At 43.6% G+C, this 27407-nt stretch overlaps 1 protein-coding gene across 1 annotated transcript in view; it reads right to left on the bottom strand.

Annotated features, from left to right (window-relative positions):
* LOC146185606 (neural cell adhesion molecule 2-like) overlaps positions 1–18690 on the bottom strand; it is a 77896-nt gene extending 59206 nt beyond the window's left edge. Inside the window, exons 1-2 of the mRNA XM_084607878.1 lie at positions 18568–18690; positions 17305–17647 (exon numbers count right to left, since the gene is read on the bottom strand). Coding sequence (XP_084464004.1) covers positions 17305–17647; positions 18568–18690 — 466 coding nt within the window. The remainder of the gene's footprint in view (positions 1–17304; positions 17648–18567) is intronic.
* Positions 18691–27407: the final 8717 nt, after the last annotated feature.

The following is a 27407-nucleotide window of genomic DNA, read 5'->3' as shown; positions in this document are numbered from 1 at the left end:
GAAGGACGACGTACAGCCCATTCGTTTCACTAGACAAAGGGTAAACTGTACATTAGTTAAAGCGGTCATCAAGGCATAGCACCTAAGAAAACGGGACATGTTCGGTAGCATTGATGAGCTATTTAATCTTATTTTAATCGCGCAGCTCGCTTACTTAGATCTGGTGTGAAAGTCCAGCATGAGCTCGGTATAGACTAGCACATATTGATTGCTTTGTTGCCATAGTTTTCTATTTGTCGTCCTAAATCATCATTCTCTTTGTTAATGTTTGTCTTTGGCGTGAAGTTCCTTTGCTAATTTTTGAATTTCCGATTTCTCCCGTTTCTGAAATTGAAATTCCCCTTGGATGCTTGCTACTTGATATTTCAGGAGTATCTTCGTTCTCAGTTTTTTTTATTCTTTGCTATATTATTTCATGCTTTATTTATCTTGTTTCCCTCGCTGTTCTGTTCCTCCTACTCACAGAATATCAACGTCTTCGTCATGTTTCATTGTGGTTACTCGATGTACTTTCGAGAGCATAAGTGGAATACAGCACGAAGCCGCTGGTAGAGGTCACTGAACCTGCATTATATTAGCATCTCCCAATCGCACCTTGCTTTGATAAAGTACATAAGGAACCTTCTTTATATGTTGGCATGTCGTTGACTCCTTTTGATTGGACGCGTTTCTGTTCGGCGAACTGTAAAGCTGCGCCGCCTTAGCTCTGAATCTGTGAGGCTAGTTTTTTATCACCTAATATTATTATATTACTTTCTCCAAAATGAAGATTATTTTTTATTAAATCGAATTTCGGAGTGAAAACACACAGTGCTATCGACACGTGTCATTAACAGAAATCTATCAGAGAAATCTTCGGCAAGGTTGAATATATGCGGGCACGACTACCAGATGGTCATTATAAATAAATTAGACTTTTATTCTTACTGTTCATGACTGCATAGGTCCAGAAAAAACCACCCCTTAATATATAATACGCTAAGCGGTAATTAGTGTCTACAGACACCATCAAATATTTCTGAAAATGGGGTGTTTACTGCAGGTTTAAGTGACGGCACTATCAAATTACTAGACATCAATTCACAAGTTCTTTCTGGCCAGTTGTGATGGAATTACCGAAAGAGGTCAGTGAAAGCTTCGCTGGAATTTTATTTAGACCACTAAAGGCTATTGACAACATTGTGAAAGTAGTATTGTGGCTGCTTGTACCATCACGTGTACCATGTACTTCATTACCGACAGCTTCTGGGAGCAAACAGCAAGGCTGAATAACATTTATTTAGAAGCCTTACGAATAGAAAATGTGATCATATTTCTGTGACATTCATGTTCGCTGAACTCGCACATACACTTCCACATTCCCGCCACCGGTTCTATTTACGCTATGTATCATATTCTGCGCGTGGTGCCATTTCATCGCAAACTGCTTCACGCTTTTGCTCTGGCGCGCTCTTTCTATGTCTCAACGTCTCTGTCTGCTATGGAGCAAAAAAAGACGGGGTTCAATCATTCGACGCTGCTGTACCGAATGTCGGGCATTAGCTCAAATTATGGGGGCGTGGAAATCATTAGATCACTCGCCACGTTTAAAAATCGCTATGGAGTCCCGCAAGCGGTTCCAGACTCGGCATACGTATTCGAACAAATTGCCTGTAAAGTCTTGGCGGAAGCGGGCGTTGGTGGTCGTATTTGCATCGGGTTTGCGGGCATTGACTGCTGGTGTCCAAACTGGCTGAACATAGTTTACAGAGTGGAGCTCAATTGAGCATGGTCAGACACAGTTTACTGTCCCCTCCATGGTAGTCTGCCAACGCCAAAGAAACGCAGGCGATCTGCTGGTTCCAGCGCTCGACTCCTCCATGGCTGCCAGCGAACGTCAAGCCAGGTCTAGACAAAACGAAGGTGCCGAGAATATTTTGAAGGGCGAGGTCCCAGAATGCGAGCCACATGAGCGCTGTTGGCGTTGAAAGGAAAGGACAGGTAGAGGGATGGTAAGCTACTGTGTGGCATTGTGTCAAGCAGTGTTGTATATGTGGGGAGATGTGTACCGCTACGAATAAGGTTTCTCAGATGCGTGAAGAAGAAGCAGCGGCACCAGGTGTGCGAAGTAGATAAAGAAGTGAACACCGCCCTCTCAGAGCGACACACGTGCGAAGGAGCGAGCAGCGCCGGCTCCTCGCTCTGCACCTCAGGTTTTTGTATTATATATTTTTATGATAAAGTTTCCACGGTTTTCCGTGGTCTTTCCTCCGAGTTACTCATAATCTCCATGCAGTCTGCTCCGGTGCCCTCTATCATAGTAGCTGCGTTGTCCATGTCTCCGGCCCCTTTCCCTGGCTGCATACAGTCTGCTTTTCTCCTCCATCTCTAATTCCTCTTCGTTGTACTGTTTGGTATATTCTTTCGAGGACCTGCCGCTTCCCACCATCTACTACGTTACCTCTTTCTCTTATTTCACTTCATCCTTTATCCCTTCGCACAGAGCGCGGAAGAAATGTCTGCCGTGAAGGAGACAGTTAACGCAGGTTTCTCTTCCTCAAAACAAATGTCCCCTTTCGGCCAGCTTTCTTCTCAGGGATATTTACTTCCTTGTCCTCCTAACAGCTGAAAATATATTCAAACATATTCTAGTCCAACACACATGCCTCAGTCCGGTGTTCGCCGACGCTTGACGGTTGGAACGCTTTAGGCTACAAGCAAAAACGTGAGAACAGCTGCCTTCAACCCTTAGTGTTGTAAGAGCACTGCTTTCTATCTTTTTTAACAAAGTATTGTGTGGAGTTGCCTCAGGTAGTAGATGTTCTTTCGTATTCTTGTGGTACAATAAACATGCTTTTCACACCGCTACAAACTACAAGAGAACAAACTAGAAAAAAATGATTGTATGGAAGTCCGTGCTATTAATGCGAAAGGATTATGTAGTGACCGTATCAAGTTGGAAACTTAGCGCCCTTAACGAAATGCAGTGATAAGTCCACGTGACAACAATCGCCGGCGGCCGGACCTTTGAGATTAGGGAGATGATATAACGGGGCTCCCATGCTTGCGCATTGATAATCAATATGGTACTTTAAAGGCCTACAGTAAGCTTCTGGGAGTATTTTCACCTGTTTTTGTGACTTTCGTAACAAGAATACTCTTTCAATAGAGCACGTAGAAGCACAATTTCTCTTGTTTAGACGAGACCATTTGCATAAAACCGACAAATCTGTTTATTTAGCCTAGGAAATATCGTGGGTTTGGTCTGCTCTTCTCTGTGGTTGTGATCAGCGTAGTCGCTGTGCAGATAGCAGCCTGTGCTGACCCGTAGTGTCTGGCTTCAGGCGTGCTCAGAAGCGACCTAAACCCTTCCGCCATGCTGTTCGTCCCAGCATAATCCACATAAGCCACCTGTCTCAGACGCGAATGTTCCTTTGTCAGTGTCGCTTTTTCGTAACCGCAAAAGCAGCCACAAGACCAGAAGTATCGTTACTAAAACATGCGGTAAAATCCGAGGCTCGGAGTTTGAAGCAAAACAAACTCCGTCATCAAAGGCGCCTTCCAAGTCTCACCGGAGCAGCGAGCTTATCGCAAAGATCTGAGAGCAGAACCGGAGACGGAAAGGATAATCTGGAGACGGAGAAGCGGAAAAAAAACAATGGATAATGCACAGAAGAGTCCAACGATCCCGGCAATTTCCTGTCGAACTACGCAGCGGGCAGCCCGCACCGGTGTTGGGCGCCGGCGTCGGGATACAGCCACTGGTTGCAATGGTTGCCGATGATATCTGCGCATCTAGCGATGCCTGGACAGGCACTTTCCAGGACGGCCTCTCCAATCGTCCCACCGAGCGCAGGAAGAAAAACGGGAACTGGCCGTCGCGGCAGAAAATATCGACTCCTCCTTTTTCTTGTTCTTTGCCTTCGGAGTTCTTCGTGAACAGAGAGCCGCGGCCGTTGGTCATGATTCTGAAGCGGCCAAGCACCGTCATCAAAAACTGCGAACTTCGTCCTCGACGCGCCGCATTTCGAGAGAAGCAACGACCTGAATTTACTTTCTTCCGACATCTCACTTTTCATCTGCAATCCGCGGCCTCGTTCGCCTTTGTGGTGCGCGCTTTCACGAAGCGTCAAATCATAGAGTGTCGCTTTCGGGAACAATATTGTACAGCTCATCGTAAGCGGTAAAAAGAAATATAGAGAGCGCTGGAGCGAAATCTGCGGAGTCCGACCAGCCGTTCTTCTTCTTTGACATTTTTTAACTACACGCAGGTACGTTAACCATAAGGAAACGTTTGACAAACTAACAAACCCCTTTCTTTATCACCAGAAATTTCTCCCCTGCAGAAGGGCGACATAAAGAGTACATAGTGATGCAGACAAATGTGAACGCGGGTGGTATTCTGTGCAGTTCCTTTTGCTCGCTCTCTGGCTTTTAACCATTACTCACTAACGCCTTTGGACCAAATAATAACTTATATTTCGCACGAAACTAATAGAGCACCCCTTTTATTTTGAAGTCATTTTATTCCAACTATATTTAAGTCTCTAAGGTAAAAGGAATTTCCTTAAAGCTTTTCGCGCAAGCTTTCTCCGTTCCTTCTTTTCCTTTGTCAAATTATCAGCGTCTGGAGCGCTCTTAAATGTGCAGAAATGTTCTTATTAGAATATAAGGTTTTATGTTGGAGCCCATAATTGCTAAGGTATTTTGCTTGACTTTTCATATTTTTGTTTTTTTTTTTTTAACTCTAGGTGTACATACATTATGTTCGCAATTTTGCCATTCTTTGCACACATGGGGCGTAAATTCATAGTTCTTCAAGCTTGTGAACAATTATTGTATTTGCGATGAGGGCTGTATTCAAATCTCTGGCAGCTTCTTACGATGCAAATGCATTTTCCTAAAATAGATCAATAAAATAAATATAGATTGGCCCTCTACCTGGCGTGAATAAAGATAGATAAATGTGTTTATTGATAGGAAAAGCAGGAATATTGGCCGGAATGATTGAATTCTGGCTTGATACTCTGCACTGAGTAAGACGAAGGGGAGAAGAAAGAGTATCATGATGAATGACGATAAGAGAGAATGCATATGAAAATATATACACGAGCGGCAGCTCACGCTACAAATGCGAGTCAAGTCCCGTGTCGCACAAAAACGGCAAAGAGCCCTCACAGCCTTACACCTTTCCACTCGTCCTGCTAAGCACCCAGCAGCAACTCCTCCAATACAGGCCTCTTTTCCAAACGCTTCAAGGAAGCAGCTAGCACTTTTCGTTCACGCGCTTACACTGGGCATACCAATAATATATGGCCCAGTCTCTGTGATGCCACAAGTTGAACATTCCAGGGAGTCCGCCTTTTCAATTAAATGCAAGTACCTGCGCCTGAAAGCCACGTTTATACGAAGTTTATGTACCAAGCATACATGATAGCGCAGAATTTCAGGCGTAGCATAAAATGACAGTGTTCGATCGAGTCTTCTTAGATGAAAGTTTCTGGCGTCTGGCTGGGCCCAGTAAGCTGCCATAGCATTCTTCATATATAGATGGATGGATTTATTGAAAGGAAAAGCAGAGAGGTTGGCCGGAATAATTCAAATCTGGCCTGCTACTCTGCACTGCGGCAAGGGAAAGGGATAACAAAGAAGATCATGATGGGTGACGATGTGGGAGAAGGCATATGAAATATATATACACGCACAGTAACTTGCCTCACAAGCGCGAATCAAGCCCGCTGGCGCACAAAAAACGGCAAAGAGCACGCACTGCCTGGATACCCCTCCCCTTGTCCTGCCAAGCGCCCAGCAGCAGTTCCTCCGACAAAGGCCTCTTGTCCAAACGCTTCAAGGAAGCGGCTAGCACACTTCTTTCAAACGCATACACTGGGCACACCAATAATATATGGTCCACAATCCCTTAGATGCCACAAGTTGAACATTCCGGCGAGTCCACCTGTCCAATTAAACGCAAGTACTTGAGCGTGAAAGCCACATTTAAACGAAGCCTATGTAGCAAGCATGCCTGATGACGCGGAATATCACGCGGAACATAAAATTTCAATGTTGGATCGAACCTTTTTAGACGAATGTGTCGGGCTTCATACAGTTCGTAAGAAGACACGGGGTATCTGCTCTTGCAACGGCACAATAGTTTGGAGGCTACTGCGGGGGTAGTTTTTGCTTCATCACTGGCCTCTTCATTTCCATGGAGCTCTAAGTGCAAAGGGATCTATTGAAACCTGTGGCCTTGCAGTCGGGCAGATGTAAGGGGCTCCATGATGTTGAGTGCCAGAGACTAGTAGGTGATGTGGCGTAATACGTCACTAAAATATTACATTCCCACCTAGATGTTCACCTCATATAAAAGGGGCCACACATTATCCATCTCGAGTAATGCGAATGCGGGATTTCTTTGAACTAAGACTACATTTTAATAATCATCAATGTGTACATCACAGGGTGAAACAGGGATTATGAAAAATCTTAAAACACTGCGCAAGGTTTACGAGCAGTAACTTTCCTTTCAAACTGATAGTACCATGATTCGAGCAGAAACCTAAACATCAGCAAAAAGGTGGTGCAGGAGAAAAACGTACAACGCCCGAAGTCGTTTGTCTGGCGGCCTCAAAATGACGTCTGTAGATGTTGGCATCTTTTGCATCCTTTGTTCCAATTTCTCCCTTTTCTTATTTGCTCGTTCCGGTATTTGTGCACATTTGTTTTTTCAGTGCATCCGCATGGCATCATTTTTCATGGCCTAATTTGCAGTGCGTTGCCCACGACATCAGAATCGAATCCGATGGGTTTGGACCGGTGCCAAACCTGCAGCCGGCGAAGACCCAATTCGCGAGCCTGCCCTGCGCCGCACTTGGTGCCTCTGCGCTGAGCGAAATTGGCGGTAAAATATTTGTTGTTGTTTTTTTTCTCTTCGTAGCCTTATTCTTCTTTATACTCTTCAGTTCTTCAATATCATTTTATACATTTATACTTATAATCAACGGTAAGAAGTCAGTGTGGTTTATTGACCTCACTTCGAGACAGGAATGCAATAACCCTGCTGTCTGCAAGGCAGAAATGTAATCTGCACAGCAATATTTAAGAAGCAGTTAGCGCGTACGAGCGCGGAGTGTTGTTTCTTTTCTCGTTTAAGCGTGAACAGTCTTTCTGTACAGCAGCAATAAAATGGGGGCTCCTTTGATTTTTCCATCCTGAAGAGCCCTTTTATTCTTCCAATTGCCAGTACTGTCGGATGAAGGTAGCATAATTCTTTCGGAAGTTTGTCACGGATGCTGAAAAATTTTCTTTATCAAGGCTCGTGTGCAGCTGTATAAAATTTGTCGCTGCGATTTGCATTGCACATCACCTGTTCTTTGCTCCAATTATCGTCAAGCCAGCGTTGATCGCTAATGAACTCTTTGACCAACAACAGTGCTCTGATAAGTTATTATTGAGCTCAGTATGGCATATGATTGTGTTCTGCAATTTGTTCGTTGCTTTCCCAGCGGCATTAAGGTGCCCCTTTGTTTTTGTTTTTTTCTGGTCAAGGACAAAATATCCGGTGTGAAATTAAATTCATTGTTTTACGAGCTCTGCTCGAGCCGACATTTTTTAATGTTAAATAACAGTTACAAGCCCAAAATACAAGCAATTACAACGGCCAGAAAGGACCCTTTCTCTGAAAGCGCACATATGGTAATTGGGCTGTGGGGAAAATTGATGTACCTATGTGGTAGAATAAAATGATTTTTTCCACGATCCTTGCACCTTCAATTTCTTCTTATCTTGACTTATCTTGACTATCTTGGCACTTTTGAGCGTCGTTCAATTCTGTTAGGTGATCGAACAAAAAGTAATAGGCCAGCCAAGCGATACAACACCATTGATGACAAGCTCTGACCAAGCACTCCGCCGAAACAAAGTGATGTTGCCATGCAGGAGACGCATTCTTTCGCGGTAAAAATAACGTTTTGCTGGTCTGCGTGTAAAACCCCATGTACCTAAATCCGGCAGACTCGTAGCTTTCGTAAGGATAACCGTTCTCTTTTGCATTATGCTTTTTCATAATCTGTTTTTCATTGCTAGTCGACTGACGGTTTGTTTACTTCATATGTTGACTGCTCCTGCTGGCGCAGGGTGTAGTGCTAAGGTATCCAGCTTCAACTGTGGCCTGCCTTAAGGTGTGGGCTGTGCGTCAGTATTCTTTATCGAAGTGAATCAGTATCATGGTATTTGAACAACAGAAGGAAAGAGATCGTGCGGCCATATTTAGAAACTCGTTGCCAAGTCATCTCATTAAAGAACTCGTTGTCATTTCAATTTTTGCCGTGCAGGCGCTTGAAGGCTTCCTTTTCTGAACAGAGGTCACCGTACACTTGCTTCACTTTGCGAAAGATGCCATCCGCTATGAGTGTACCGTACCCAGTGTGTTTGCTTAGTTGAGCGCACGTCAACATCCAGGACCGAGAGGGCGGAGGGTTTTATCTCTGTAGCTGCTGTGACGGCAGTTGAACCAAAATATATGGCGTTTCAACGTACGATGACACAACGATTTTTCGTGCAAGACATTTGTTTTAAGTCAGAAGATAGTTACGGCATCAAACTGAAACATTATTTTGCAAAAAATAAGGTTCTTTCTCGAAATATGAAGACATGTCCTAATGATTAGTTTATATGCGATTTCTTTATTTGCAAATAATTCTTTTTCGAATGACAGCCGTCCACTTTCCCTGAAGCCGCCGTGTTAAAATCCTACTATGGGACAGTAAGGGGCAAATGCGTATGAGCAAGCTGTTTACCTCGGTGAAGATTCCTTATGGGTGGCGCACCCTCCTTCGGGGAATTTTCAAATATGCTTCAATAAACTATTTTTTATAGGGCGTATTTCAAAATTGATGAAACGAGGGTGCGCTAGGCTTAAAGCATCCTTACTGAGGTAAGGAGGATTCTAAACTGTGACCCTATGTCTTGATTCTCATCCACGAGTACGTGTGGCTCCGGTCTCTCACCGAGAACGAAATTATGCTGCTGAGCTCGAGTTCCCACTTCTATTGAAACTGAAAACCAAACCACTCATCTGCTGCGATTTCAGCGCGTGTTGAAAATCCTCAAGTGGTCGATAACCCCGTCTTCCAGTCCTGGTCTTTCGATACCCCGCTACATAGCTTGGTAATGTGTCTTCAATTATTTTCGTCGACGACAGGAGAAGCGCGTTTTTGTAGTCCGCAAGTAAATAGTATAACACTAACTGAACGAGGACCTTCAATGTTCGCTGAAAGAGCCAGCACGATGTGAATTAAATTGAAGTTCTTAATTGGTTCCTACTTTTGCTCCATCATATCTGAGCATAATATGCCTTGTTGGTTTAGTAGTTAGGCCACTCGACTGCTAATCCAGCGTAGCCGAGTTCAATTATAGCCACGACGGCCGGGTTTGAGGGAGACGAAATGCACGCGCCTGTGTACTGTGCAGTGCCTGTGCACGTTAAAGAACCCCCAAGGTTATAAATTATTCAAGGCCCTCCACTACTACCACTTGAATGGTATGAGCCGCTTTGGGACCTCAAACTTCGTACACAGAGCCAAACTAAGATCATATGTAGCTCTTTATTAGTCTTGGAAGCTTTCTTTTTTTTCTGCTTTTCTGATAAATAATATTCAACTTTGAGCCCCAGTAAAATCTTGAGTTGATTAAGTTCCGTCTTAAAGAGGGGAATGTAATAGCTTCATTAGGCATCTTCATCGCGTTTCCACTTATTTAGAGCAATACCTCAATAGCTCAAAGCAATAACTTGGATTGGTCCATAGATATTTTTTTATTCGCAATGGCATTTCTTCCTATGGTAACGCCGCTTTTTACGCAATGACTTAATCCTAGTTAGCCCACCCTTTAATTACAGTTAGCATCAGTATATGTCTTCAAGACACGTCACTAATTCAAAGCCGACAACGTATTCACTAGGTCTCCATCACACACAACTGAGCCAACGAGCCTTCGTGATCTATGTGTAAGCTGTTCTTCTAGCAATTAAAGAAATAAGGTTCCAACCTCAGCATTCTTTAACTGAACCCAATTTACTTCTCGGCATCCCTGGTTGTCTATGTTACAGGAACGTCCTTTCAAATATCGGCTTTATTTTGAAATTTTCCTTATTTGTACTGATTATTGTTTCCTGGAATATTTTCTCATGACTTCCGCCGCATACGTTGGCGACGCCGACAACGATGACACCGCGTTTTCTGTGGCATGCCGCACTTAGGCTATCGCGCAATGCCGCCACGAACTATGTGGTATGCCTGTTGTCTTATCACTTATTCCAATCGTATTTTCTGTTCGCGTTGATAATCTTCCCTCCCTAACGCGTTTGGTCATCCCCACACGCCTGTTAATCGCTGGTGCGTGTAACTGATAGACAAGTTAAAAGTATTGTCTCTGCGCCATTCCGTTCGGTCGACCGCCGAAGACGCTTACCCGCTCTGCAGTCGACGCGTTCCTTTATATTTAGCGCAAGCTTGCTTAATAGATGGCTGTCTTAATCAAGTGCCCATTCTCTATTTTTTCGTATTGCAATACAGTGCTACCCTCCAGAAAGCTTCATTAGAAAAAAAAAACAAAATGACAGGCTACTATGGGTAGTTAGGCGAATGACGATATCGGCACGTCAGCACGTCAGTTTTAGTTCCTGTTCGAGGCTGGGCTTTCGAATTCAAGCAGGCTTCAGACAAAGAGCGGAGACATCGATGGACCTTAGTGATAGCACGCTACGATATTTTGGGACCGCTTAATGGATCTTAAGCGGGAAATCTGGTAGTTGGTTGTTCTGGATTCGTTGCGAATGAATCTAAGTTGGTGGAGACGACGACATGCGAAGCACGGCGCCAGGGACTGGCAGTTACGCACGCCAGAACCACCGACATGTTTAACTGCCAGTCACCAGGACGATCGGTAATGGTGCAGTGATCTGAAGAAGTGGCCATTTAGTGATGACGATCTGTTGGCGGTGCAGCGTGATCCAAGCCCATTCGCGACAGTAAAGTATATCATCTAGTTTATTCTAGCTTCAACTAAACCAATTACAGAAATATTTATCCATTGTGGCCGTTAGTTTAAATTTCTTTAAATTTCGCATTTTTGAAGCTCTTGACCATGTACGAGAATACAGCAGTGGTGAACATAGCTAGAGTTGCAACGGCCACCCCAGCTCTTATTCTTCTAAGGGATACCTTCTTCAATCTCGTTAAAGTATGAGACGGGATAAAGAGCACGGAGGAATGAAACAGTGTATACTTTTTCATAGAGTGGATGCTAAAATAAGAAGACAGGTACGGTCATTTAAATGAAGATTGGGGGGGGGGGGGGGGTAATATCTGAAGCAGGGGAATGTTTGGTTGCCTACTTTTCTCTGGTCAGCGTTCTCAGCACCGTGTTGCGTTCAGTGTACCTGGAAGCATTTCTTTTGTTGCTTATGGAGCGCATGGAACTCATTAGGTAAGCACTGTGCCTTTGGCACTCCTTTCAGATGTTTCACAGCCACTAAATACTCTTTATATATCTCGCCTTCTGTTAATGTTATTTCATGAACGCGACAGTTAACGGCCACTAAAATCCAGTGTCGCCGTCATCGGCGTTGTGAACGAAAACTTGCACGCATGCCTCTGACAGATTGTTTTCAGCAGGTGACATGGCCGCCATGTATTGACTGGTCGCCTAGTGGTGTGAGGACAGATGACATGGTCGAGTTGGCAAACGCTACCAACTTCACCTTTGAGATGGAAGTGTGAGATCGGAATTCGACCTTCGCGAGAATCCCGAGTTAAACATGCTGCCCCGAGGTCTAGTAGACGCGTTCGTGCCGCCTAATTAAAACAGCGATTTATACTTAAGTTGGACAAGGTTTCGCATAATGGTTTAGCTTGCGAACTGACACTAATGAGTATGTGTGGGTTAGCAGAGAAATTGAAATGAGGATTTAATAACTTGGTCCGACGTCTAGAGCTGTAAACAATGCCGGCAGAGCAGGTTAGAATTGCCAGCCGTAGGGGACAGCTACAGCGCGAGAGATGGGCGCCGGAGACATGCGATGGTGATCGCAATGCCGCGGCGCTGTCTGTTCTTTGCCTTCCTTACAATGCCCCCGCGCGAAGAAGTCGCCATCCTGGCGACTGAATGGGCCTCCCAACAAAGAAACCTCTGCTACAACTCATGTAATCAGTTCTAAGGCGTCTGGTTCACTTAATTCCAGTGCTTCTAGTTCCAGAATCGCGGGAGTATACAGTGAGCGCAGTAGCTCCCCAGTTCACAATCTCCCGAATCAGCCCTGTGAATCTCGACCCAAGATAAATCCTGAGAGTGAGCCCCAGCAGACACATGATGTGCTTATGTCGGCTGTAGAGTGCATCTTTGATTCAATAAAGCTTTTTTCAAAGTTTTGCAATTGGAACTGCTGCTCAATTAATTATGGTTTTGATAATCTGTTCTGCTTAGTACTGAAAATTCATCCTGATATTATTTTACTTCAAGAGTCCTGGCTTTCCTCTCAAAAAAGTATTCTTTCTTAACAACTTTCAGGCGTTAATAAACAACCCAGGCAGGGGCGGTGGGTTAGTGGCTTTAGTTTTGTCAAAATTGTGTCATAAGGTTTAGGTTTCATACGAAGTCGTTTGTGAAGATTGTGAAATACTTGGTTTGGAGTTTACGTTGCCTGGTAGTACCCCTTTCACTTTGACCAATACGTACTTCCCAAATGGCGTTCGTTGCACTTCGCAGCTGGATGCTTTGTTAACTCGTTGCTCTCAAAACTTTATGTTAGCGGGTGATTTTAATTCTCATCATATTTCGTGGGGGCTGAAAACTGATTCTTGTGGGCGTAAGTTGTGGGACTGGATTCGGAACAATAGCCTCCATTTCCACAATTCTGGGGATATTACCTTCATGGGGGGCAGTGTTCCTCAGCTCTGGATCTTACTTTTTCAACTGTGGGCCTTCTTATACCATCGTGGGCGACCATAGATAGCGGAATCTTCAGTGATCATCTTCATATTACCTACAATTTATTTTTTTCAAAATCTGCCTACCGGACTCACCAGAGGCGCTTTCTAAATTATGGTAAATAAGAAACCACTCTTCTAACTTCACTTTCGTCTATTTCCCCTTCTGATGCTCATTCGCGGGCGGTGTCTGTGGTATTATGGTTGCACGATGCGATTGAACCGGCTGAATGTTCAGTTGCCTCATCTAGTCAGCCCTCAAATTCATCTTGATGGAATCCTGACTGCACCCATACTTATCGGTGCCGAAAAGCTTCATGGAAGAGATTGCGTCATAATCAGACCCCCTCTAATTGGTTACAATACAAGTATCGTGCTGCCCTTTTTCAACGTGCTGTGTCATCAACCAAGCAAAAACATAACACTGACTTACATTCTTTTTTATCTGATAATAAGCCCCGCCGTGCATTCTTTCGTTTCCTGCGCCGTGATAAATCTCCGCAGCAAGTAGTTTCTTCTTCATCTGTAGTGCTGAACCATATCGAGGCGGCTGATTTATTGAATAGTGTTGGTCGCGGCTTACAAATTAGCTTTTCGTCACCATACCCAAGGCCACTCCAATTCCCGGTCGACGCGACAGATTTTTTCCGAGGTGACTATGACAGAATTGGAAACTGTTTTTCAAAAACAACGGCTTCAGCTCCAGGCCGTGATGGTATTACTGCTAGTATGTTAAAGATCCTATTCCAGATTTCTTCACAGGAATTACTGAATATTCTTTACTGTTCGCTAAAGTACTCCTGTATTCCCAGCTCATGGAAGCTTGCCAAAGTTATTCTACTACTAATGAATCAAAGCCTTCTATGTCCTTGACAATATCAGGCCGATTTCGTTAACTTCTACTCTGGTGAAAACAATAGAGCGAATAATCTATTCGCGTTTGTCTCAGTTCATTTCAAAAACATAAAATTCTTTCTCCCAGACAGATTGGCTTCCGTCCAGAATGCTCAATATGGTCTGCTCACATTGACCTGGAGGGCAGAATTCGTTTGGCTAGTAGGTCTCGTGAAGTATCTGCTCTAGTAACTTGAGATATTTCAGAAGCTTACAACAGTGCTGATCACAGACTATTAATTTCTCATTCGGTAAAATTAATAAATGAAGACATTTATACTGTTATTAGGGTGGTCTTTCATCTCGTATATTTTCTCAATCGAAAGGCTTCCTCAAAGTTCGGTCCTGTGCTTTCATCTATTCAATAATTTCCTTTCTTCAATACCTTTGCGAGACGATGTTCACCTGTACGTCTACTCAGACAATATTGCCTTCTTTTCCACATCCACAGATATACATACCTTATATTATACCTTACAGAATTATCTAAATGCTCTTGAATCCTGGCTAGATAATCTTTCCTTTGCTCTAAATGTCAATAAATGTTTTATTCTAGTCTTTCCGATACCATCAAGAGCCTATAGTACAGGTTACTACCCTTAAGTACTTGGGCATTTTCTATGATTTTTCAATGAGCTGGAGACCTCATATAGAAAATATTAAGCGCAAAAGGCAGCGTGCCTTGGATCTACTGCGTCGCATCAGCCACAAGAGATATGGAATGAGAAGATCAGCTCGTGTTATGATCTATAACCTTTATGTGCGCCCTATTCTGGAATTCCGCTGCGTCTTGTTTACAGGCTGCGCGGCTGGCAAACTTCGACCACTTCTCTTGATTGAACGGCAAGCTTTGCGGCTTTGCCTGGGCATTCCTAGTTTTGTGGCATTAAATGTCTTGTACTCTGAGGCTCGGGTACTTCCTTTGGATTCTCGTTTTCAGCAACTTACGATACAGTCTGTTCTAAAATTATAAGATTCTTTCATATCGAATTCACAAACAATTTTCGTTACCTCTCCTCATTTATTTTTTCGTACATTGGTCTCCCTATCAAAGACCGCAGGTTGTATATGTGCAGTCGCTATGAACTCCGTTGTCAGTAGATGTATGCTCTCTTTCACAAGCCAGTTCTCATCTATATCAAGTTAATTTGGTCCATAATGACATTTATCCCAATCATGCCAACTCTTTGCCAGCGTCTACCTTGGTTTCTATTTTGAATGACCATCTTGAACACTTCCATTCATATGTTGTAATCGCCACTGATGCTGCACAGCGCGAGGAAAAAGCGATGTTGGGATTTTTTCTTCTGAACTTGATTGGTGATTTTTCCCTCCGCCTTCCCGATTATACCCCAATATTTATTGCGGAATGTTTAGCTATTGTTTTAGTCATCCGGTGAGTTTTTTTAGAGCACTGCAACGTTATTGTAGTGACCGACGCTCTTTCAGTTTGTACTGCCTTGACTTCTTCGACTGCATCTCTTTGCTTCGCCAGTTTTATGACCTCGCGCCTTCTCATATCCGCGGAATTAGACTTGTGTGGGTTCCTGGTCATTGCGGAATTTCAATGAACGAATCCGCGGTCTTTCTTGCGTCCGCTTCTTTGAATGGCCTTATCCTGTCATCAATTTCACACTTCTCTGTATATATGTGGCGACGCGATTCAAACAATTTCTTTGGATGAAATCCTCAGATTCGGCCTTTTTATTTTTTGACGACTTCCGGCATTTGAGGTATAAATGGGATCCTGGACAGTGCCTTTCCCTACAGTGTGTGATGTGTCTGACAAATTTCCGGTGTAGGATACCTCCCCTTAACTTTTATCTTCATAGATCTCGTTGTTCTCCTTCAGCCATGTGTTCATACTGCAATAAACCTGAGACGTTGGAGCATTTTTCCTGGCCTGTCGCCGTTTCACCTCCCTCCAAAAACTGTTCCTTGAAATTCCTTGCAAAACTTTATCAGTATCCTTGACTGTTCTAAATTCATTTTCGTTTGGTGCTACTCAGCTGGGCTTCAGCAGCGGGACACTTCGCTAATTGGTGCACACATTTGTTAATACCTCTATTCGGATTCCCTGCTAGGTGTGCAGATTCCGCTGCTTCTCCTCTGCAGGTTCTTATTGAGTTGAAATTAATGATTTTTGTTTTCTGATCAGTAGGGCCTTTTTCTGTCGTATTGCATGATTATATGTTTTAGTTTGTTTTGTTTTTTATTCTAATATCCAACAGCATAACTCCCCTACTACTGGTTTCACGTGTAGCCAATCCCCCTCCTGCGTATGTGCCATTATCTAAGGGTGCAACAACTATGACTCACGGGGAAGAGATGGCAGGAGCGTTGTAATACGGCTTGAGGCGGCTAACATGGACAATCTAGCGGCCGCAACGGCGGTAGTCGGAAGAAGGGGTGACTGGCTCAATGGCGTAGTTTACAGGGAATGTGCCTTCCAAGGCGCGATAAGGCTTTAATTGGTATGAGCACGGCTTGCGTAGGCGACAACGTGTTCAGAAATGCTAAGCTTGCGCTGGCTGAGGACGGCGCCGAGGCCGACACCACTGGCATCGGTGTGAAGTTCTGTAAGGGTAATAGGGTCATAATCACAAAGGATTGGCGGTGAGGGCAGAACATGGCGCAGCGTCACGAATGCATCATCGCAGGCTGGCGACCAAGAGGAGAGGTTAGGGGTGCTTTCAGGGGCTGTGTAAAGGGGGCTATGATGGGTGCGAAATTCCAAACAAAGTGACAAAAATACGAGCAGAGGACCACAAAGCTGCGCAGTGTGTTTCAAAGAGGTCGATTTCGGGAAGTCAGCAACGGCGCGTAGCTTCTCAGGATCAGGCAGAACTCCATCTTTGCACACAACGTGTCCGAGTATTGTGAGCTGGCGAGCACCGAAGCGGCACTTTTTGAGATTTAGTTGAAGACAGTTGCGGGTTAGGCAAGTGAAGACCAGGTGAAGTCGAGTCAGGTGGGTGGGAAAGTCGGTTGAAAAGACGTCTATATCATCCAGGTAGCATAAACAGATGTTCTATTTCAGGCCACGCAATACTGTGTCCTACATTCTTTCAAATGTGGCTGGGCCGTTACAGAGTCCGAATGCATAACGTTAAATTCGTATTGTTCGTCTGGGATAATAAAGGCGATCTTCGCACAATCCGTCGTTGCCATGGGCACCTGCCAATATCCTGAGCGCAAATCTAGGGAGGAAAAGAATTGTGTCTTGCAAGCAGTCTAGGGCATCGTCGATTAGTGAGAGAGGGTCACGTCTCGACGAGTAATTTTGTTGAGGAGACGCGGCGGTAATCTACATAAAAGCGGAATGAGCCACCCTTCTTAACTAAAACCACATGAGACGACCATGGACTAAAGTATTTTCGAATTACTCGATGCAGCACATCGTCGACTTTTTCGGCAATAATACAGCGCTCAGTCAAGGACACACGATACGGCCGCTGCTGGAGAAGTGAGCCAACGCCAGTCTCAATGAGGTGAGAAACAGTCGTCGTGCGGTCCGAGGAAGATTGTTGGGTGTCGAAGGAGGAGCGGAATTGGTGTAGAATGTCAAGACGTTGCACGCCGCGGCTTGTCTCTAGAGCGCTGCCCGCAGAATGGTCAAAAAGGTCCCGCTGCTGCGAATCGGAAGCCTCACCAGTTGGAGTCAAAGCGTTAACTTGGCAAACAGAAAATGGCACACCATGCAAGGCGAACAGAGGGTCCACGTGCTCAATGCGGCCCAGGCACTCCCCATTATTCAACATAGCGGGAGACGCAAAAGGATTGGCCACCTGAAGTGTTCATTCGCCGTTGTTCATGTCAAGGACGGCAAACGGCTATGGCGCCATGGAGATGAGGTCTGAGGCAAAGGAGGAGCAAAAGCTGTTGGTGCCGAATGCACAGGGGCCGAAGCATAGGCATATGCTTGCGCTGGAGGTGGACTTGAAGTGACTTCGAAATAAGTGTGAGTCAGTACCTGAGCAGGAGCTGGAGCCGACGCGCATTCTGGAGCGTAACTCAGTGGTACAACGCCAGAAAACGGAATTGTAGGCGCAGAGAATGGCATTGAGGTGCTGGTCGAGGACTGGAATTAGGGAAGACTACTGAGACATGTCACTGGATTGCAGGGCGAGGCTTCGGAGCAAGGCCAGTTGGTGACTCCTTAACTGATGGCTGCAGAGACAGTTGTCGCGCGACCTCCTCACGTACAAAAGCCTTGATTTCTTCGGAAAGGACAGATGACTGCCTCTCCGCGGCCAGTATAGTGAGGCGGCGTCAGGCGGGCGGCGAATCAAAACACGCTCCTTGCGGAGCTCATCATAGCTTTGGCAGAAGTCATAGACTTCCTTGACCGTAGTGGGACTCTTAGCAATGAGCATGTTGAAGACGCCGTCATCGATTCCCGTGAGCACATGACATATTTTATCCGCCTCGGTTATGGTCGGGTTAACGCGGCGACACAAACCAACAATGTCCTCAATGTAACTGGTGAACGTTTCCCCATTTAACTGCACTCGCGACCGAAGACGCTGTTCCGCGCAGAGTTTGCGCAGGCGAGGCGGTCGAAGACCTCAGAAACGTTGGTCTTGAAGATACCCCAGGCGGTAATGTCCGACTCGTGGTTTCGAAACCACAGATTAGCCACGTCGCTCAAGTAAAAGGTGACGTTGTTGAGCTTACGATTGTAGTCCCAGTTATTGTGACGGCTGACCCGTTCGTAAGCAGACTGCCGATTGTCGACGTCGTCATCGCTGCATCCAGTAAAGGTAGCGGGGTCCCGTTTACGAGGGGTACTAGTGCAGGTGACGGGCGGAGCTGGGTGCAGTGCAGTCATTGGGACAGTCAACGTTCTGCTGCGAAGTTTCAGTGTGAAATGGGTACTGGGAACCTCAGATGGACCTCCACCAAATGAAATAAGGATTTAATAACTTGGTTCGACGTCTAACGCCACCAGTAATTCGGGCACAGCTTCAGCGCGAGATATGGGCGTGCCGGAGACAAGTGATGGCGATGGCGATGCCGCGGCGCCCTCATTTCTTTGTCTTCCTTACACAATAAATACGTTGCTACTGCTTAATCGAGTAAAAAAGGTATGGTTGTGAACGACGATACGCAAAGGGGGCCAGCAAACGGGAACAATTGACGTTACCGCATCATACCCTTTAAGGCGGAGCTTAAGAGTCCCCCCCCCCATATATATATATATATATATATATATATATATATATATATATATATATATATTAACTACTGTTTCTCCAAGTTCGTCTCTCTGTACTCCTTTCTACGGTCTACAGCAAACAGTTTGGATTCTGTACAAAATTCTTACCCCAATATATTTGAACTAATGAGCTTTTCAGTCTGCCAGACATAGCAAGCACACTCCGCTGCTCTTAAAAACTGTTCACAGAACGTTTCAAGAACTCTTCAGTGTTCAGTCTTCCAGAGTGACAGATCGGGGAGCTGGTACTCCCTCTTTTTTACTGCCAACTCAAGAGTCTGCCTTCCTTGCGAGCGGACCCCACAATTTGCCAAGACGTTCTAAAGGTAGCCAGCGAAAGCGTCCGGCTTGTTCCACGTTTTAAAACTCTTGACAAAAAACTAGACGCAATGTAAATTATCTAGTCAATTGCTAACGCACTGTCTCAAAGATGTACAGACTACCTTGGTTATTCTTTCAGCGGGCATAAGCATCGGCACGGGCAATACTATTATTATGCAAATGAGAAAAGGCAGCATTAACATATGGAGCGAGTAATATCTAGGTTGCGAAGTGAATGAGTCTTTTTGTCAATAGCGCTGCTTTGTAATACGCAGTCTCAAACTTCGACGATGTGACCACTCTCAGGGCTCAGCAAGACGGAATTGATGCTAGAACTAAACCTTTAGCATGTTTGCAAATGTGTGCAATAAAACCTGAGCGAAGCTGCGCACCACGTCGTCCTTATGTTTTTTGTGTGCCCTTCTAGGACTTTTTAACGTAATGACTCATGAGCAACTGTGCCCTTCTAGGACTTTTTAACGTAATGAGCAAATGGAACGAGTTTCGATTACCGGGTTAGGGCCCTAATTTATACGACAGCAGTGTACATGCTAAAATATTAAACTTTATCTGACGATAATCCTAGTTTGGAGGCATGTTTTACGAACGCCTGCCCTAAATAATAAATAGTTTTAAGCACGTTGGAGCTGAGTGGTAAGTGATGGTGATTCCCTTGCGAACGACGCCTGAAAAGCGCGTTCTCAAATTTTCTTGTTCATGGCAAACAGGTAATATAATTACCTGACACTTCTCACGAAATTAGATTTGTTCATTATGTGTTGACAGCGGCAGTGAAAGTTTGAAACGGGAGATGACAGCTTCCGAGTCATTAATATGTACTTCAATCCCTCGCCTGAAAACTTCCTAAGTGAAGCTTTCTTTTTTTTCTATGCTGCACGATATGATCAGTCTTAACCGATCGCATGCTCACTCTTGCGTTCACTCATTAATAAGAAAATACTGATCGCTTATGGAGAGATTAGTATACTGTCAAGAGCATAACTTATTTCTGTAAAATTATTTACTGGAAAAGCTTTTATTTCTGTCCTGTTAAGACTGTGCAAAGCTTGGATGAGGGAGGTATCACCACTTTAAGTATGTAGTTAAAGTATATCGGGTACTTGTACTCCAATTCTTTATATTGCCTATATCAGGTAGTTACAAAATAAACTACAGAGAAAACTCAGTGAATTTGGTTCTTGCAGGGGTGTAATTATCATGCTAAGATATTCGTCGTATTGTACTGGTGCTTTAGTTTACAGGCTCAAAGAGGAGTGCTATGTCGTGTTGTTACCCTTGTTAACAATCTGCTTTCGGAATAATTTAGATCTCATCATCATTAACAACAACAATGAAATTACAGTTTAAATTTAGGCCTCCAGCATTATCATGACTCTAGTGTATTCATTCTTAAGTTGCAATTAGCCCATTCCTGTTTTTTTTTTCATTCACGAATTAACACCATCGCTCAGCAGGATCATTTACATGAGTCCTAGATTTAAAGGTCAAAAGACGTGATGTCATAATATCTAGAAGCCTTTATCCGGAAAGCTTACTACTATGCCCTTAGCATTTCAGCGTCTACATCTAGAGAACGCTTTCTCGAGCTAGGGGTCTACGACACAATTTTCGAATTAGTTGACGCTAATTTACTGGCTCAAACTTTTACACTGACATTAAAAATGCGCAGAAATTCCTAGATAATTGTTAGTGTAAGCTTACGCAAATGGTGACAGTTGATTTGTAGCTGGTGGTCACGTGGTGTGGATGACTGGTAATGAACACATGACAAAATATTATTCCATTACACATCAACTAATTAACTGATATTTACCAATTACTCCTGAAAATAGCGCAATTACCCATTTCCTTTAGAATGACGCAAAATCGGACCAGTCCAGTTATAGATCAATTTTATTTTCTTAGTTTTATTAATAAAATTCAGGCTGTAATAGCAATCAATATCAATAATAGCAAAATGTGGTGACAATTTTCTTCAAAAATATCATATCATTCGCCCACAACGCTATGCGTTCCGCCATCGATACTCAACACAAAGAGCCGTTCCTTATGTTAACCAATTAATTAATACCACCTTGTGGAATAATAACCTTCTTGCAGTGGTATTCTTAGATCTTCAGAAAGCCTTTAATACGGTACACCAGAATAATGTACTACTAATAATATACGAAATATACTGAAGGGCAAAACTTTCAAAGTTTCATAGTTTTTAGCATCGCCAACAAATAGTTTCAGCTAACAATATGGCATCTTCCCTACAATGTATAATCACCAGTGCCATCATACTCAACGTTGAAACTGAGGTTGAACTGCACATAAGTTAAGCAAAAAATTTCTAAAATATCAGGCTGGTCTCTGGCTAACAAGTGAGTTATTAAGGTTAATAAAACAGAATGCCAGGCATTTCACTAACTGAAAATACCCAAGAACTACACCGTAATTGAACCAATTTCACAATAATGCACTTCTGCAAAACAAGTTTCAAATACCTCAGTGTTTCTTTGATAGCAATTTACATTGGAAAACTCCAACTGCTGCTACTTTCTCTTTAGCTACCTTGTGGTTGTCACGCCCTTTTAAACGCTTTAGGAGACTATTTAGGAGACAAACATTTTTTCCAAAAAAGCAGCATGGTGGGGCGTGAAAGTTTCAAGTTTCTACGACAAACAAAAAAACTAGAGGAAGTAGAAGATAAAGAGAAGAAAGAAGTATAAGAGAAAGAGAAGAAAGAAGAAGAAGAAAGAAGAGAAAGAAGAAGGAGAAAGAAGAAAAAGAAAGCAACAAAAACATATCGGCCTCATTTGCAGCTCAACCACCTCTTCACTGTGCGAATGCCAACAGAATAGTCTTCGACCCAGACTCAAATCACTGAATACACCTAGAGGTACTTGAAGTACAAATTGCAAATGTGCACTTAAGTCAGTGTAGTCTGAAAACCAGGGCTCATATATTTTACAATCGATAATCATTAACGATGAACGTGACTTGGAATAACAATGAGAGCGAACACTTTTTTTCTGTCTTGGTTACTGAACTGCTGCACTTTGTAGTCTTAAACAAACCCAGGTATATCACCAGTTCATGTTCAACTAAAGAAGAAAAACGTGGCAAGCGTTTTTTTTTTTCGTTCATTCGCATTACGAATTGAGTAAGTCTACTACGCTCCTATGTGTAATTTGTTTTTTGGCGACTAGTCTAGTGTGACACGCAAATGGCCTTGATTTTTACTTCTGTCCTCGCATAACATGCTCACCGGCTAACCGGTAGCCGGAAGACAATCTTTTCGTTATTTCTGAACATTGTGAACATAGTAGCCATGTCTCAGTTCGGGGGCTTGTGCACAAAACACTCGAACCCCAGATCAAATTTATTCAGCACGCCGTGTCAATCGCATTTTGGAGTCATTCTTCACTCGGGGGACTGTGTCTAATCTGCTTGCATTTAGGTCACGGAGTATTTCAAATTTTAATGATGCGTTAATATTCCCCAGTCCGAGCTTCCAGCGCTAGCATGAACATTAAATGCAACGACCATGCGTGCAGGGAACAAAATGAGGGGTTTCAACGTAGTTAAACCAAGTAAGGACGTGCAACATCATTAGCGCACAGATTCAAGTTGATGATAGAGACGAGCACGTGTACCACGCGAGAGTGTACTGCAGACTGCACGCGGAATGATCGGTTGCAGGGCTAGCTACAGCGGGTCTAAATGATGTCAGATGAGAGAAATGATGCCATCCACCGCCAAGCATATTAGAGCAGCTTCAGATTCCCGTCTTGATCGCATTTATGTCTCCGCAGATTTCCTTAAACGGCTCATTTCATGCGATGTCGAGCCAATTTCTTTCTCTGATCATTGCACCGTCAACGTACAGATTTGAGAAAGTCCCCATGAATAGTTAGCCTCAGTGGGTGCTTTGCAAGCTTATCACTTCGCAGTTAAACGGGGATGCCTTTGCGCAGCGAGTGAGGACAGCTTTGGATTCTTGTTTCACAATGAGTCTTCCATTATTCGCAGCTTAGGAGATGTGTGCAAGAAGTTCATGGTAAAGCTACTGAGATTGGATAAGCGAGCTCCTAATTAGAATATGGCGAAGGGAAACGGTTGCTACAAAGCCTTTATAATTTCCACGAATTTGAACACGAAGCTCCGGGCCTGCACACGGGGTAAATCGCTGCCATAAAATGACACCTTCAAAAGTTAGGTACAGAGAGCCTTCAAGCGGTCCGCATGAGACCCCATAATAATCGTGTTTTGCAATATGAGGAGCCAACTAGGCAGGTATTGCCTGATGACCGTTACCATGCATGCGGCTGCAAAAAGAGTCTCTGAATTCTGTTATCGTGGTTCCTTGCTTCCTCATTCAGATGCAATAGTAATCGAGTTTGCAAATCATTACATATCTTTTTTTTCTGCCGTTATAAGAAGTGCTGATGATTCCTCTGTAAAGCCCCTTGTGCTTACTATAAAGTCACTCTATGAGGATTAGTGCAAGGCGTTAAGCTTTCCATTAACCTTAGCTGAATTGGAAGACACAATATACTGTCGCTTTCCAACACACCGGAGCCTGATCACCTTTCAGGCGAATTTCCCAAAACGTTTTAATCACCAGCCTGTACTAACGTCGAATTTCTGCAACAGTTTTTACTAAGCCATATTGTATTATTACTAAAAATTAATTATCAGGTAGTTTTGAATTAGTATGCGGCTGCAGGCCTATCACGCTTTCTAATGTTGATTATAAGTTTTTCGCTAAAGTCCTCTCAGGTCAGCTCCAGCTTACAATGTCGGCTCTTACTGAAACTCATTAGCCATATGGCTCGAGAGGCCGGTAAATGCAGTCTGCGTGTGGCCCGTACGGGTTCGCAGTATTGCAGTGACGCTCACGAGATGTTGACACTGCTGAAATTGACCTGGCAGATGAATTTAATGAGGAGTCCCAATAATTTCTTTTTTTCTCTCTTAGATCGTACAAATCGTAGTTCAGTTGTTCCTACTGGGATACACTTTTTTTACAAACAATCTTTCGCGCGCTTGGTTGCAAATCGTTGTCCTTTACAACCAATCCCCACCTTGTCCTCTCTGAAAAAAGGGTGTCCAGGTCGCTCTATACAAGCCGCCATTTTGCATAATTGCTTTTTAACAGCAGAACACTCAGTGGTTTTCGCAATATGGCGCATGGACTGGAGGTGTTAGCTTACGCAGACACTTTCGCTTTTTCATCTGTCTTGACAAGCCAGGCGTAGATAAGATCACTCGTTTAACGGGAAATGGTTCCATGTTAGGTGCTTTGATCAACCGTTCTAAGAGATGCGATCTCTGGTTTGGTATGTGGGGATCGACATCTGCTGAATAAGCTGGTGCGGCATGGACATCTAGGCCGCCCAAATACCTTGGAGTCCCTCTGAGTGCCTATAGGCATAGTGCTCATTACTGGAAAGACCATGTGCCAACTCTTCAGCACTACGCTCTGAGCTTTGTCTCCTATGGTCTCTTTATATTTAGCAGGGCGATCGCCTTGAGTCTTTTCTAGCCTTGAAATATGTTATGTTCTCCAAATAATTCACTGCACAAGACTTAACATTATATCTGCAGCTTTTCCACAAAGCGTTGGCGACTTGTGTGTGGGATTTCTCTTTTAGTCTATGATGCGTGATAACCTTTTCCGGCCTATAAGTGCTGGTGGCCATAGTATAGTCTGCCTGTATGCCTGTCAGATACTTGAGCTTTTTAGTTTTTTCTTGACAATCCTTACGCCAAATTAGGCTTATTTCTACAAGTAAAATTAATTCACATTTTACCGAATCTTGTTGTTTCCTTTAAATGTTTCTAATTCTCCCTGTTTTGTAGTGCAATTCATGACGTGTATTTTACTGTTCGATTACTACTCGTTCTTATCTCCACAGCGTTCCAGTCTTCAATGTTGAGGAAACGTTTTTACAAGGATTTAATTTTTATGGTCTTCATTCCAGCCACGTACCGTTCTTTTTATTTTGATTTTAACTAGGACGTGCACTTTGAAGAGCACGATAAATGCTTATCTCGTCATGCATGAAATCTTTCTTTTCTAAGTTACATACAGAAGCCAGAAGCCGTACCCGTTAAAGCGTGGTTATATATAAAAAAGGGCCATTTCAACACCTACTGTAGAAATCGCACCTTCGTGGTTCTCTAGAAACAAATTAGAACTTTTTTTTCATCGATCGCAAAGATGCGGTCGTTTTCTGGTATATCCTGCAACGAACGTAAAAGAAAGGGACTTCATTAGAAGCCGAATTCTGTACGATATCTCACTGCACTTTCATATGTTGATGAGCCCTTACACATGTTCTTTCTATGTTGACTAGACAGCCTCTGGAAAACGTGCACGATGAACCGATATTGTGAATCTGTTGTTTCTGCGAAGTGCCACTTCTGTAGGATGATTGGCTGTTTACGGGAATTGTATACACAGGCTGCGTTCGAACCAGAGTGCCGCTCACTCTTGGTAATATGCTCTGTATAACCTCTTGTTTAGAGCTTTCCTCCCTTGGTGCATCGTTCTGCAAATCGTGTTGACCTGATGCCGTTTTCCTAATTTTTTGTACACGCTTCACGTACAAATTACACTGTTCCGTTGGAAAAAGGGCCACGCCGAAGAAAAAAAGCAGTGACTGCTACGTGCTCGCTTCTAAAGAGAAATTCCAGGGCTCGACTCAGCTTCGCTGCAATGTTTTCTTGTTGTTTTTTCTAGTATGCATAACTCATTTATGTCGTGTTCTTACCCTTGCTAACGATCGGCCTACAACAAACACGCAAGCATCAGAGAGTTTTACCATGCCCTGAACCTCGGGTCTGCTACCTTCGCACTACAATCGCAGTGAGAACAGATCCTATATCTCGCTGTCAACATCAATGCAACCGTGTGCTTCTTTAGGTATGCACGCGTTATGGAGAGTGGTCATTAACGGTATTACCATGTACTTAGCTGGAAATGACTATATTTCCAACTTTCGGTAAGACAGTTGCTGCCTAGAAGGCTGACATTAATAAAGCGACGATGACGCTTAGCCAAATAAAAGAGCATTTGTCTTCCACAACGAACCCTTAATCTAAGACGGATTTTCGTTATCCTCTCGTCATAACATGAGGCGCTTGCGTTAGGGCGTATTTACCGACGCAAATCGCTCTCCAGACAGCAGAGAGCCGTGGGAACGGGGACCTGGGGTAGCTTTGATGGAGGCACAACTTCTGAGCGTGCAAAGCCCCACGCGCTGGGGAGTCTTATCTTAGTAAACAGAAGCCGACCTACAGAGCCGAATGTGGCGCGGGAACATCTACTCGTTACAAGCGACTAATTAAATTTACGGAGTCTTGTTTATATCACATTGATTAAATTTACTCGTTAGCTTTATTCCTCGCCATGTAATTGCTTTGTTTCCTTTTTTTTTTTGCAGTATATGTATGCATGCATTTCTGTACATTTATTTTCTCTACTATTGAGTTTTTTTCTTCACAATGAAGGAGATAAATAACAAAGTTATTAGAGTAATCTGGATACGTTGAAATGCTGGGCTCCCACACTGCCTAAAGAGGTCAGCCGACATGGAGAAGCACTCTACAGAGGTCACAGAGAGAAGAGCAGATTCGTAGAAGGAAACTCAGACTACTGAGCAGTGAAACGTCTTCGCGATTTTTGTGATTTAAACTGTTTTGTGGACTTCTGAAGATAATACTTATTCCGGCACTCACTACCATGGTGAGTCAAAATTCTCTGCCTTGGTTATATCAGCAAAATTGGAAAAATTACTTTCAATCAATCAATCAAATCATTTTATCAAAAGAATAGTAAAAAGACATACACGTAATTCATCAGGGTCGTTAGTCTTCTTGGCTAGACATGTATCCATGTAGGAAGTACAAAAAGCAATAGCAGGACAACACTGCTTTGTACGTCAATTTCGTGTAGATACAATCATTACAAAAGTAATAAGTGAAGCACCCAAGGA

The sequence above is a fragment of the Amblyomma maculatum genome, chromosome 6 (assembly GCF_055883805.1).
Source record: "Amblyomma maculatum isolate TAMU_Amacu chromosome 6, ASM5588380v1, whole genome shotgun sequence".
Classification (NCBI taxonomy): Eukaryota; Metazoa; Arthropoda; class Arachnida; order Ixodida; family Ixodidae; genus Amblyomma; species Amblyomma maculatum.
This window is presented reverse-complemented; position numbering and strand designations above follow the sequence as displayed.